This window comes from Pteropus vampyrus, unplaced genomic scaffold (assembly GCF_000151845.1).
Source record: "Pteropus vampyrus isolate Shadow unplaced genomic scaffold, Pvam_2.0 Scaffold140, whole genome shotgun sequence".
Taxonomy (NCBI): domain Eukaryota; kingdom Metazoa; phylum Chordata; class Mammalia; order Chiroptera; family Pteropodidae; genus Pteropus; species Pteropus vampyrus.
In genome coordinates, this window is record NW_011888921.1 from 785,487 (window position 1) to 800,367 (window position 14,881).

General features: G+C 33.5%; 1 protein-coding gene across 1 annotated transcript in view; it reads right to left on the reverse strand.

Annotated features, from left to right (window-relative positions):
• ADAMTS20 (ADAM metallopeptidase with thrombospondin type 1 motif 20) overlaps positions 1–14,881 on the reverse strand; it is a 163,508-nt gene that overhangs the window by 30,245 nt on the left and 118,382 nt on the right. Inside the window, exons 27-28 of the mRNA XM_011368332.2 lie at positions 7,319–7,486; positions 11–79 (exon numbers count right to left, since the gene is read on the reverse strand). Coding sequence (XP_011366634.1) covers positions 11–79; positions 7,319–7,486 — 237 coding nt within the window. The remainder of the gene's footprint in view (positions 1–10; positions 80–7,318; positions 7,487–14,881) is intronic.

The window sequence follows — 14,881 nt, forward strand, 5'->3', positions numbered from 1 at the left end:
CTTCAGTCACCCGACCGACACCTCTCAGTCTACAGTACACATCCCTTTGCTGAACACCAGAACCACAAGTCACAGAGCACTACAAAAAAAAAAAAAGCCCAAATGATTTAAATAATTAGCTACTAAATATCAAACTACATAAAAATAGCAAAACAGCGCTTTGACATATTTTGTTTCTTTTAAACATAGCTTGGTATGATAGCATACATTAGATAGAAAATATACAATAAGTATTTTCAAGGTTGTCTGGTGTGAAGCGTCTATACAAATATACAAATAGATTTTATTTTGCAATACCTATTCAAGCCTTATGCAAGCTACAGCAGGTTTTATGGCATGTTATACCAGATACTCCATCTTCACTAGAAACTCTTCTGACTGAAATCTACTAAATACCTCTAATACTTACCACACAAAACTATTCTACTTTGTTCTTAAATATCACTTAAATCTTTACACTGTACGTATAATCCCTCTCAAAGAAACAATAATTTCCAAGATTGTGTTTTTGTTCACCTGGTCAATTTGAAATCCTCAGACCTTTGCAGCATTTTTACTCTAATGGCACTTTAAAATTTAGTTTTCTATCTTGTGTGTATAAGCAGCAACTGACTTAAAAGATAACTTTTATTTTTTTTAACCCATGAAGAACATCGTGCATATCTTCATAGCTTATATTGACTTTTGTTTTATGTTTACTCAGTTGAATTGTACCAACTCATTGAATGTCTTTACACACATGCACACACACACACACACACACACACACACACACACGCACACAGCTCCTTTACAATAACTCAGACAATAACAGCACAACGTGTGCTTTGTGCAGGGAACAATATTAAACAGACTAAAATATCTGTATGTAATTTAGCTTATCTGAACCTGTTGTGAAAATGTTTAGCCTACAAAATAAGGCTCCTGCAAACATTTTCCAGGGATAAGTTCAGAAATATAAACTACATTTGAACAACTTCCTGCCTTTAAATCTAAAAAATAAATTTCTAGAAGAAATAATTCACAAAACACAGTTTAGCAAGAAGTTCTGTCAGACAATACAATTTTCTATAATTCAATAAACCGTAATAGATTATTGCTCCTTTGAGCATAGCATGCATTTAGAAAAACCCACTGAGACCATGGGTAACTACTATTGTAGGCCCCTTCCCCGAAAGAGAACAAAATGAACTGCTTGGAAGAAAACAAATTTTTGTTTTTTTGTTTTTTAGAGATAAAAGTACAAAGGAGTAAACTGATGTGATTTTAGATTTGAACAGAGAATTAAGTATTTCTTAGCCTTATGTCATCAATAACCCTAACAGCCAAATTCAGTAAAAACTTTTCAAATATTTTCTTAATCTCACAGTCACATTCAGCACCACTAACCACTTTCTCTAGAGCCATTCTGGATTCTGTGATGGAAAGTCCTTTGCTTCCAGTGCTCTCCTCTTCTGAGATTGGACTTTCTTGAAATTCTTAACTATTTTTTCTGTTCAGCCTTTAAACGTCAGCATATTTCAGAGTTCTGTTTGCTTCTCTTTATACTCTCTGAGCTCTTTGTGAGCAATTTCTTCTATGCACCAATAATTTCTAAGTCTGCTCTCTCTAGCCTTGGTCATACATTGATGTTTTCCTATATTTACAAGAATTTTTCATGCACTTACCAGAATTTTCATGTGTTTCCTACATGATTACCTCAAATTGAACATTTCCAAAGCAGAACCTATTACCTTTGCCCAGCCCATTCCTCCTATGGTCATGAAAGCTGTGAAGATATGATCACCTACTCTTAAGTGACTTACTAAAAATACTTTCTAAGGTACACCTCTAACCCCCAAATACACACCCTTATTGAATAGCTTTATACAACTACATATTAATAAGCATATCAAACTTTATTTTTATAAATCCAGGTAAGTAATGCGAAGGCAATGTGAGGCTATAATCACACTAATTGGAATGCACCAACACTGCATAATTTAATTCAGACAGGAAAATCAGCCAAATATCCTATTTACACTTAAATATACTATAACACTGCAAAGACTGACACTTTAAAGACTTGGCACTAAAAGTGGAGAAGACGAATTCTAGCCAATCCACAGGTATTATAGTCAATTTTGCTATTGTAGAGCGTAGATAAATGTTAGAACATGCATTGCAAAAATAGGTTCATCAAAGCCAACTCACCCTGCTAATAAACAATTATTTAAAATGCAAATACTGATGACTTCTCTCTTGATGCATTATGTATCATGTCTAATTAATGAATTAAGGTATCGATGTTATTATAGTCAATTATTTATAACTATGGTTTATTTCAAGTGAATCAATAACGTAGCAGCAGTATTCATAGTAGAGAGTTTTGAGTTAGAAAAGACTCTAGATATCTAATCCTAATTTCTCTTCCATTCTGAAACCCCTTTTACAGTAATAGTGAGTAAATGACCCTCAGTCCCACCCATACCTTTATGGCCTCAGTCTGGGTGTGTTCACTATGTACTGAAAGCAGTTATTCCATTTTTGGATAACGTTAATGGTAGCGAATACTTATGTTGAGCTGAAATATTCTTCTTTGATCTTTAATCCACTGTCCAGAATCTGTCCTTCTTACCAACGAAGAACAAATACTTACTTTTATGTGAGAAAGCATGAAGGTGAGGCCTGGAACTGTGGCAGCTATTTTATGACCATTAGGAGCCCACCAGCAGAATAACAGAAATGCCAGCCCAGCTCCTTTATACTGTGGAGCTGCTGAATCAAACTTAAAACCAGTGACCTTCCAGTTTCCAGACAATAAATTTCTTTGAGATTACACCACAAATAATCAGGGCTTCTCCGACTTGAAACAATACAGGGAAGAAGTCCAGAATAGTTGTCACCATTTGCTTGTGCTTCTCTGGGGATCTGGTAATTTGTCAATACTTTTGTTATGGTGTGGGTCCCAGAATAGGTACTGCTCCAAGAATCTAACCAAGATCTGTCAGTACCAAAGATTTGAACACTATTTCGCTATCAATGTAGCTTAATACATTGCTACTGATTTAAGCAACTACATCATAATTAAAATGTAATCAACTAAACCCTCAGTTATTTTCTCATGACCTGTAACTCCTATATACCTTATATTTATGCAACAGCCTTTTTAAAACATAAATAAGCCTGCGAAAAATTACATTTGTGCTGAATGAATTACTACAGTGCAATGACAGCCTGCAATTGACTTTAGGTGGCCTTGTAAGAGGGGCATTAGGTTGCTAAGGAAATAAAGGATGAACTAATGTACAATGGTAATAATGAAATAATTATGATGGTAACTACAGTAGGGCAAACTCAAATAGGCTTGTGTGTAAATGCTTGCCCCCACCACTTCCTGGCTTGTGATCTGCACAAGCTATAATTTAACCTCTAAGCGATAGTTTCCTCATCTGCAGAATGAATGTACATACTGTTGCGAGGAATACAAAAGTCTGTCACACAGGGTCAGGAAGTGACTGTCCCTTGCTGCTTCTTTCCTGTTCCTATTTTTTTTTCACTTCTCTCAGTGTTACAAGTACTTCTGTCTTGAAAGTTTTTGACATATGTCTCAAAGTAAAAAGTGTTAGTTATCTCAGCCCGCTCAAAGAAAAACCATCTTAAACATCAAGAAAGATAAAGAGAGTTAACAGGCAACATAGAAATGCAAAACCAGAATGGCTGGCACTAGCTAGAAAATATTGAGAAGCATAGTCTACCCAGCAGCCACAGAGCGAGCAAAAATACATCCTCCTTTGTCTTTGGGCTTCTGCTTACCTGCACTGGTAGAAATATCACCTAACCTGGGTTTTTGGTCAGGGGCTATTGGGACTTAATTAAGATTTACTTTCTTTTTAGGTTATACAGGATAAATATGTATGTACACATCAGACAATTTTGAAAATATAGAAATATAGATTTATGTTTATATATTTTGGAAATACAGAAAATATGGAATTACAGAAATATAAAATCACTTAAACATGCTAGCATTTAGCATATAGTTTCACTTTAAAAAAAAATCAAATTAGGTGCCTTGGGAAAGGGGGACCAGATTTGTGAGATTCTAGAACTTGTATCTCTTTTGGTTACAGCTCTGATCTTAAAATACTAGAAAGAAAATGATGGGTCCCAGAGAAAGGAAACTAGACAAATGGCTGATGTCATGTGGTTCTAGATTCAGTAGAGTGTTCTTTAGGTATTCAGTGACATTCTTTAGGTGTCTAAGATGTCCAACAGGTTTGCCATGATCAAGGCGACGTGAGAATTCTGGTTTTTTTGTTTGTTTGTTTGTTTTTACATGAAGACTACACTTGGATGCACACTGAACTAAGTAGATGAGGCATGAGACAATGGAGAATCTAGCACTCTGTTAGCCTTAAAAACTTGAATTTATAAGTGAAGCTGGCATTTCCAAATAGGTAAAATAAAATGGATTAAAAACCTTTTTGTTTCCAGAAAAAAGGGGATGCTTTTTTCCTTCTTAAATGATTTCTAGTATATTTAATTTGCCTCTAAAGGTATACATCTGGACCAGGAGGACAAATGGCCCTGTATAGCAGTTTGTTTCTGTTTAGCAGCAGTCATTGAAATGCATTACTAAATTCTTTAATTAGGAAAAAAATACGATATAAAATATCAAATGAAGAGTGCTACTTCAAAACTCACTTGAGCACCTCTATGGACATGATTTGCCAAATGAATCTTTCTATATGAGGTATAATGTCAAATAGTAATAAAATTATTTTACAATGCATGATTATATTAAAGCAATGTTACAATTTATGCAGTCAGAACAAAGTAGCAACCAGTGATTATCTCGTAACTACCTCTGAAATTACGCTTCTGTTGAATATATTATTATATGTAGTGCAAGGACAGCCTGCAATTGTTAACTTCATGTGGGTACTTTTTATAGAATAAATCAAAAGCCAACAACTTCACAAGTGGTCATTTGTTTCTGGCAGAGATTTGGGTACTGTGTGGGCATATGAAGCTAATTTCTATGACAAGGAAAACTGATTCGAAGAGAAGAAAGCAGACTTTGTTCAAAAGCATCTGTATTTTTTAACAGTCTTTGAATATTCATATCTGTATCTTAGAAACCCCTGAAATATGTTCCTTTAGTGAATCTTATATAATTTCATACTTGGGGGTAAGCCAAGGTCAATTTGTTAGCACTGATGATTGATTCACTGTTGTGAGGCTGGAGGTCAAGAGTCAGAAAGCGTCCCTCATGAATACCAACCACAGCAGCTGCAGCAGCTGCAGAGCAATGAAAGAATCCTGGGGATCAACAAGAATGCTGGTGGCCAAGAAGCAAAGTCTCTCCCACTTAAACTCCCATCCCCAGCAGCTCCTGCCTGATGTCAGAATTAGGAGGTATCTGCTACGTGCTGGGTTCAGTGCCTTTACAGTGTTCCACCCTCTGGGGGAAAACTAATTCGCCATTATTCTGTCACATCTTGGTCCAGATAAAATAAGGCAAACCCCCACTTTCCCATAATGTGATAAATATAACTAATAAACTAAGAGATGGCAAGTCCTTTTTGCAACTAAATCACGTATTCATAGAACGCATTAAGCTAGATACTAGGCTAGACATTTAGTGAACAAGCTACCCATTGCTTCTAAGATTTGGTGGCATAGGATAATGCTGAAGAAATCAGCATGGGTTAGGTTTTAGACTTACCACCTAAAGACAATGGTAAGTCATTCAATATATTAAGTGATACAATCATATTCAAGTTTTCCTATAGTTCACACTATATGCAAGTAAATAATTTCAAAAATGTATGTAAGGAGGCCATCGTACACCTGGGAACAGATGATAATGAACTAGACTTGGGTGATTGCAATGGAGATTCAAGTTACATTGATAGGAGAATTGAGAGAACCCATTGAGTGATGAGGAGGAAGGAAGCAGGATGATCTGGTATTTCTTTCTCTAACAACTTGGTTGTAGTGGCACTCACTAAATAAGCAGGTCAGTAAGAGATCTTTTAAATCATGGCCTTGGCTAAACCGTGAAAAATGTTATTTACTTTACCGAAACTAAAAATAGAAGCAAAGGCTCAAGAATGTGTGTGTGTGTGTGTGTGTGTGTGTGTGTGTGTGTGTGTGTTTGGGGGGAGCGGGTGGTGGAATAAAACACAGAGATGTTTTTGCCCCTATTTTTCAGTCAAATGTTAACCACACTTCTTGGCACCTTAACACTCGACAGAGGCTGCCTCTTCTAGAAAGAAACCTGAGATGCTCACTCAATTTGGAAGCTTTTTATTCAATAACAGTGATATACTAGCACTCAAAAGCCAGGGCCTTATACCAAAGCTCTGACCGCGGAGTGGATAGCGATGACTTAGAAGCCCACTTTTTCTAGTTCTGGTCTGAATCTGTTTTCCTAATAGACATAGGTCCAACATCAGACAGAGACAAGGAAGTTCCATCAGCAGAAGACAGATTTCTTTTCCCTTTGCAAGACTGGGCCCCACTAGAAACAGATAAGCAACCTGAGGTGCTGCTGAGAGCAGCTAGACAGCTGTGCTGAAAGCCCAAGCCCACTGAAATCAGGCCTCGGGAAGTTATTCTACTGAATGTACCTGACTTCATTCGTGCCTTGCCCCAGTATTTTCCAGGCTGGTCTTTGCCTGACAACCACATCGAAAGGCGTGCCTTCCCGAGGTTAGATTTTGAGCTTACTTCCCTGAGTGTGCCAGGGCAGTTATCAATAACCCTTCTTTTATAAACTGAGTTTTCAGCCTGGATCTCATCTTTGAATTAGTTTCATTTTTGCTGAGTTTTTCTAAGCACAGGTGCATTCTAGCCTTAGCCAAGCCTGGACACCTAGTTCTGACACCTCTCTAACTTTCAAACAGTCTCTAATTAAAATTCCTTGCAGAACTTACCAGTCCCTTTTCTAAGATGCAAACTTAGCTCAAATCCAAGACTTTGGTTTGGAAATGAGGCAGTTACTAAATACATCGTCATATATGTTTTACTGTTAGACTACCTGAAACAATGTTATGATTATCGGTAGCTTGTCCCCTGTCCCCAGTACTTAGCAACAGATTTCTTGTAAAGTTTACAGCAACAAAAAATCAAATGACTAATTTAACTATACACAGCAAATATGTTAACACTGTACAGTATTAATTCAGAGATTAGTGCAAATGGTATAAAAGAATAAAGCACACTTTAATGATGTAAAACTTTCAAAGTTATTAAAAATAAACAGAATGAAGATATTCTTTTAAATGCAAATGTATATATATTTATATAAAATATAAAATACATCACATACCTCCTTCCATCTGTTGGCTTTCCATGAAGGACATCTGACAGATCTACAAGCTTTGTGAGTTCGAGGTTTCTGTAGATGACTGCAATATTTTTCTTCTAACTTCCCTTGGACTTCGTCAATACAAAGCACCTCACGGTACTTTAAACCTTTACCACAAGAAGCTGAACACTAGAAAACAAATATGGATGCACTTGATTCATTGTATCTTAATTTTAAACTTATCTATAAGCATAAAATGAAGCAATCAAAATATAATTGCTTTGCTATTTTCAATAAGATATACTTTGATATTTCTAATTAGAGAGAATTTAAAAATTGCCGATCTGCCTTGGATTGATATTATCATAAGGTATCCATTTATTCTATTTAAAAAATTGTCTACGATATACCAAGTACTTTTATGGCACATAAATGCTTTTAGAATTTTTAAGGTTAAAAACTTTCTGCATTTAATTCCTGTTATCACATTTAATCCAACAAAACTCGTTTTCAGGTTTGTATACTCACCACCTATTTTTAACCCTATGTATTTTCCATATTGCAAAGTATGTTTTGGATGTTTAAAAAATGCAGTGCTTTCTCAGTTCAGGAAACTGTGATTGAGGAAGCAGAAAATGTACTTTTTAAAGTGCAATTCAGTTCAGGGTTTTTTTTGGTTTTTGGTTTTTGTCTTTTTTTTTTTTTTGCATCAATCTGGAAGTTGTATCTCTCTACCATCAACCTTCCAATATATTTAGTAAAAAACAAAGTAACTAAAATCTCTGTAAAGATAGGTAAAACAGTTATTTGAATTCATTTTCAGCCAGTTGCCATTTTATGATTGAGGTCAGTTTAATATAGTGCAAAGAGCTTTGGCTCTGGTATTGAATATCAACTCTGCCATTTACTAGCTGGATAACTTCAGGCACATTTCATTGCTTGTCTAAGCCTTGGTTTCTTCATTTATAAAATGGGGTAATAGCACCAATGGTACAGGTTTATTATGAAGATTAACATGAGAAATATGAAATGTCTAGTCCATTCCTATTCTACATGGTACATCCTCAGTAAATACAAGCTTTCTTTTCTATTGTTTTCCTTCACATAGTCTCAGAAAGGATGCTGAGAACTGTCATCATAATACATGTATCAGTAAAAAGTTAAGCAAAGAAGACATGAATTGTAGACAAGTCCTTTCATATCTGAGATGGCTGTTCACATATGGTGTCACTTAGAAATATATACTGAGTTCTGAGAACATTAGATAACGTATTATGCACTTTACATGAGTTCAAAGACTGTTAGACTAAAACAGATTATTAGAAGCTTAAACTATTTTAAATTAAAAAAATAATTTGGAAATAATTTGTTATTCTTATATCTGCAGTACTAAATCCCATTTGTATAGACAATTTAAATTGGTGTTGACTATTAAGACATCATATCTGAGATATTCTCTTCTCTTCCCATTAGGCATACAGCCTTTACATGCCACTTAGAACACACCTAATTCTGTGAAAATCTCTAAAGGTCTTTTAAAACTGTATTAAGTATATATTCTTTCCTGCTATTGACTTTTTCAGATCTACCAATAAGTTCTACTCTTCCTTGCCACTTATCTTGGTCACTTCCCTGTTTCTTTACTTTATTGTTTATTTTTCAAAGAGTATAATGCCCAAAATATATTATCAAATATCAAGCATATATTATCAGGGAGTATGCATAAATGTTCATATATAGAAGAAAGTTTTTATCCTAAGGTGTATATTTTTTTATCTAATTTTTAAATTGTGACCATTCAAAGAGAACATTCATTACTTTGTTACTCTGTTAGCCTACCTAAAAAGTAATAATCATTTTGAATGTTAATGATATCAACACAGTAGTACTTGTTGTGAAAGATAGAGAAATATTTGTCATTCTATGAATACTATTTTCTACCATATACCAAGAGTTGCAGGTTAATTAAAAAACATCTCTTGCTTTTGCCCTTGATTTTTCCTCAAACTGCTTATAACCTAAATGACACATACCATCTATTAATGAATGCCAGAGTAGATCTTAATATTAAACCCAATAAAGATTAGGGGAAAAAAAAAAAAAAACACTGTAAGACACTAAAGACCATTAAAATGATATAATATACAACTATAATGAAATTAAGAAATTCATAAAACTTAGCCATTTCTATTATATTTGGTAAGTACTAAAGGACAAGGTGATATTTTAACTCAGTCTTGAAGAAGTAGATTTTTTGATGGATGGTCTCATATAGTCTGATATGCCTTATCTAGACATTGCCCATGTGTCTGTTTTGTAAAATTCTCAGTTCTTTTAACAGTGCCAAGAATCCAAGAATTACTCAGTATATATGTAGTAAATTGTTGATATTTCAGATAAGAATAAGCAATTCATTTACAAAACTATGTAATAAAAGAGGAGACATTAAAGATTCCACTTTAGAATTTATCAATATATTTTCTTTATAAGCAGTATCTATGACTGCACTCTGAACTTGAACATTGTAGTACACTATCAAAGTTAAGATCATTCTCCTCAAAACTGCATACTCTAACTTGAGGTCATCTTTGATCCTGTTCTTCATTATTCTAATCTGTAATCAAGATTTTTAATCATAATTTTTAAACATATTGCTTTTTTTCTCAAGAACTGAGAATGGCTCTAGTGTCTTTTATAGTAAACCAAAAATTATACTCTTCTTTTCTTTCTTAATGCACCAAATTTTAGTCAAAATACCTTTCCAACCTTACATTGTTACTTTCAACATACAATCTTTGTTCTAATAAGGCATAATATAATCACTTCTCTTTAAGTGACATAGTCACTCAATAACAGTGTCTTGTTCATATTATTTTTTACCTTGACCACTTTCTCTGGTGCTTTCTGAATCCTACTTATCCTTAAAGCTCTAAATCAACCCTATTTTTCGAGTAAATACATATCATTCTTTCATCACTCTGAACTCTTCTTTCTGAGTCTCACTCTGTTTTTTAGCACTTCATTATTTTCTACTTTTGTCACATGTTTTATCTACCTAGCCTTCTGGAGGTCAAGAACCTTTTGTTCACCCACAAAGTGGCAAGTACAATAAATATCAGCTGATTAACTGATGTTAATCCTTGGTGTAAGCAAGTCTTATTTGTTTTTAGTAAACCACAAAATTTATTAAAACACTTTACATTCCATGAAATATGTCGCTTAATAAACTCAAGTTCCTCTAGGAAAGACAGACAAAAATACAAAATCAAAGTATTACAAAATAAATTATGCCTTGCTTAAAGTAGAGCTATCTTTTCCCTTGATTTGAAGAGAAATAAGTATATTATTTTTATCATGTCTGATTAATTTCATATGGGAATTTAAGTAAAAAAGACCATGTTATATAAAAAATTATGTATTAATTGAATTGAGGCAATCTTAGAGCAAATAAAGAGTGAAATGGTACCTCTCTCTTTCAAACCACAACACATTCTGAGTGGTAAAGATTCCACAAAATAGTCCATTTGGTAGGAATACCCAAATATGGCAGTTCTTTTTTCTGGTACCCAAGCAGTCTTTTGGTTTTTCTCTCTTTTATATCCCTGACACCATCCTATTCCCTTGAGGTTTTATTAACATTGTATAATTCATTTACATCCTTATCCAAACGACTTTTCTTAAAAATCACCTCTATTATCCTTAGTTGACATATCAGATGTTTTTCATGACTAATATGGAACAGTAGATATAGGATGCAACCCACTTTAGAAGTGGCACATTAAATATAAATAACCTGAATAGATCACTCCTATAAATTGGGTGAAGACAAATATCTATAAGGTAAACATGACATTTAAAACAAATGTAGAATTTGCAAGCCCTAAAAATTTAATAGAATCTCCAGAGCTATGTAGGGTGACTGGCACTTTCAACTCCAAGGTGGAGAGTTAAAGTTAATTTGTCCCCTCTAATATATTTAACTTTGGAATGAATCTATTCTTGTTTCTAAAGGTTATATATTATATAATAAGATTACTTCTGATATTTGAGGTGTGAGCTATTGCTTTGTTTACATATAAGGGAACAACAGAAAAGTGAATTTGTGAGAGACTTGTTGATTAATTCTGGAATCTTAAATTGCTAAACAATATAAGGAAATAAAGCTTACTTATCTCCAGTTCTAGAAAATGGAAAACTTTAGGGATGTGTGTACGTGTATGTGTTTAAGGTTTTCATAATCTGATATGTTGATCTCTCTATCCTGACAGTAGTGGGAAACATACTGACATGGGGAGAATTGCTATGTACCCTAATCTGCAATAAAATAACCCTTAAAATTAACTATTACACTATACCTTATACATGCATAAACTGCCTTTTATAGTTTTACAAACTGGGTAACCGTAATTATTTATCCTCATCGAACCTCCGTTTTTCGTGTGTAATATTGTTTAACAAAAATCTATTTCATCTAAGTATTTGGGTAAAGGTAAGGGGGAAAATGACTTTTTAAAAAAGAAATAGCCAAACTCAGAAAACTCTAATGACACTTATAATGAAAATATTTAAAAAATTAAAAAGAATCTTGCAAAACAGAACATTGATTACATGAAGGACAAACTTGAAAATATTTCCCATAATGCAAAAGAAATGGGAAGATGACAAATAGTTTCCTAGAAAATACGCTGTGCATCTCCAGCTCAGGACTTTTGCACGAGTCATTTCTGCCCACCCCAACACCTTCTTCCATTTCATCCCTACATATTTTTCAGTACCGAGTTTTAGATCTCATTCCCTCTGCAAAGCCCGCTTTCTCGGTAGAAGATATCTGATAACCAACCCAGACCATATTAAGTACTGCTCTTACAGACTTTTTACATCTCAATATACCTATGATTGCCTATTCCATGTCTGTTTTCCCTGCCAGACTATAAATTTTATTGAGGACATACATATAAGAGATCATAAAAAATAGAACCCAGAATTACTCTTTCCTAGTATAAAGTGTTGTGAACCATTCTATATTTCTTCCTCTAAAGAGAGAAAATAATTCCAACGCACAATGGATCATTAATTAATTTATTGACAAGTGTTCTTATACAATGGTAGTTAGTCCTCTGGTGGCGCATGAGCTGATTTTAGATGGTACCTTTTAAATTTAATGGTTATTTTTCATAGTAATAATCACTCTCCATTTTAGCTATAAAGATCATTTAGCTAGCTATTTGAAAACCAAATAAAATACAAAGAATTTGAAGTTTGATGTACAGAATAGCAAGTGAAATGAAAGTTAAGAGTGAGAATTATCTATGCAGTCTAATTTAATTAAGTTCAACTAGAAATTTGACTAGAAATGTCTATTTTACTTGCTAGTATATAGTGCCATCTATGGATTAAGGTATATATATTTGTTTCTATATCTCTCATGTAAATTTTAGCTAAAATTCTCTAAGTATTAAAATATTCAATACTTAATATTAAAAACACAATATTAGAAAAGAGCTCTAACATCAACTATAAGTTCTACATTAAATATTTTTAATGACTGTTGAGATAAACAACTAATTAGTGAGATCAGGGATTTTAAAGAAAAGCCTGGCAATTCATATAGATTTTTCATTTTTAATTTAAAATCTCAAATTAATTCTGTACATAGCCTAAATAATTTCCAGTTCTCTAAATGAGCTTCCAGTCAGTAAATGTGGCAATTACTCTATTGTTTAAAATGAGTATAGGTTGAGAGAGAGACAGAGACAGACAGACAGAGAGGCAAAGAGATAGAGAAAGGGCCCAAATAAAATCAGAAATGAAAAGAAGTGACAACCAACACCACAGAAATACAAAGGATTATAAAAGAATACTACAACCAATTATATGCAAACAAACTGGACAACCTAGAAAAAGATAAATTCCTCAAAACATACAAACTTCCAAGACTGAATCAGGAAAAAACAGAAAATCTAAACAGACCATTTACTAGTAACAAAATTGAATCAGTAATCAAAATCCACCCTCCCCCCAAATTAAAGTCCAGGACTAGATGGCTTTACAGGTGAATTCTACCAGGCATTCAAAGAAAAATTAATACTTATAGTTTCCAACTATGCCAAAAAATTGAAGATGAAAAGATTCCCAACTCATTCTATGAGGCTAGCATTACACTGATTCTAAAACCAGACAAAGACACTCCAAAAAAAATTACAGGCCAATATTCCTGATGAACATAGATGCAAAAATTCTAAACAAAATATAAGCAAAACCAAAGTCAGCAATATATTGAAAAGATCATACACCATCATCGAGATTTATTCCAGGGATGCAAGGATGGTTCAATATCCACAAATCAAACAATGTGATACACTGCATAGATAAAATGGATAGAAATATGATTATCTCAACAGATGCAGAAAAAACATTTGATAAAATTCACATCCATTTATGATAAAAACTCTCAACAAAGTGGGTATAAATCAGGAAAAAGATACAGATGACTATTCTCACCAATTTTATTCAACATATTAAGGAAGTCCCAAGCACAGCAATCAGACAGAAAGAAGAAACAAAAATCATCCAATTAAACAGGAATAAGTAAAACTGTAACTATTTGCAGATGATGTGCTACTATATATAGAAAACCCTAAAGATTACACCAAAAAACTATTAGAATGAATTCAGTAAAGTTGCAGGATACAAAATTAATATTCAGAAATCTATTGCATTTCTACACACTAATAACAAACTCTCAGGAAGAGAAATTAAGGAAACAGTCCCATTTATAATTACTTCAAAGAGAATGAACTACCTAGGAACAAATTTAACCAATGAGGTAAAAGACCTGTACTCTGAAAACTAAGGCATTGATACAAGAAACTGAAGAGGTCACAAATAAATGGAAGGAGATACTGTGCACATGGATTGGAAGAATTAATATGTACCCAAAGCAATCTACAGAGTCAATGCAATTTCTATCAAAATATCAATGGCATTATTCACAGAACTAAAACAAATAATCCTAAATTTATATGGAACCGCAAAAAAAAAAAAAAATTACTAAAGCAATCTTAAGAGAGAAAATCATAGCTGCAGGTATCATGTTAGCTGATATCAAACTATACTGCAAGGCTATAGTAATCAAAACAAGTTGGTACTGGAAAAAAAAAAAGACATATAGATCAATAGAACAGAATAGAGAGCCTAGAAATAACCCTACACCTATATAGTCAATTAATCTATGACAAAGAAGGCAAGAATATACAACAGGTAAAGACAGTCTATTCAATAAATGGTGTTGGGAAAGCTGAATGAATACATGCAAAAAAAAAAAATGAAAGAAGGCCACTTTCTTATACCATACACAAAAATAAACTCAAAATAGATTAAAAACTTAAATGTTAAGACCTGAAACCATAAAACTCCTAGAAGAAAACATAAGTAATAAACTAATTGACATCAGTCTCAGCAATAGCTTTTTGGATATATCTCCTAGAGCAAAGGCAACAAAGCAAAAATAGATAAATGGGAAACTGCAACAACCTAAAAAGCTTCGGCACCATGAAGGAAACCATTAACTAAATGAGAAGGCAA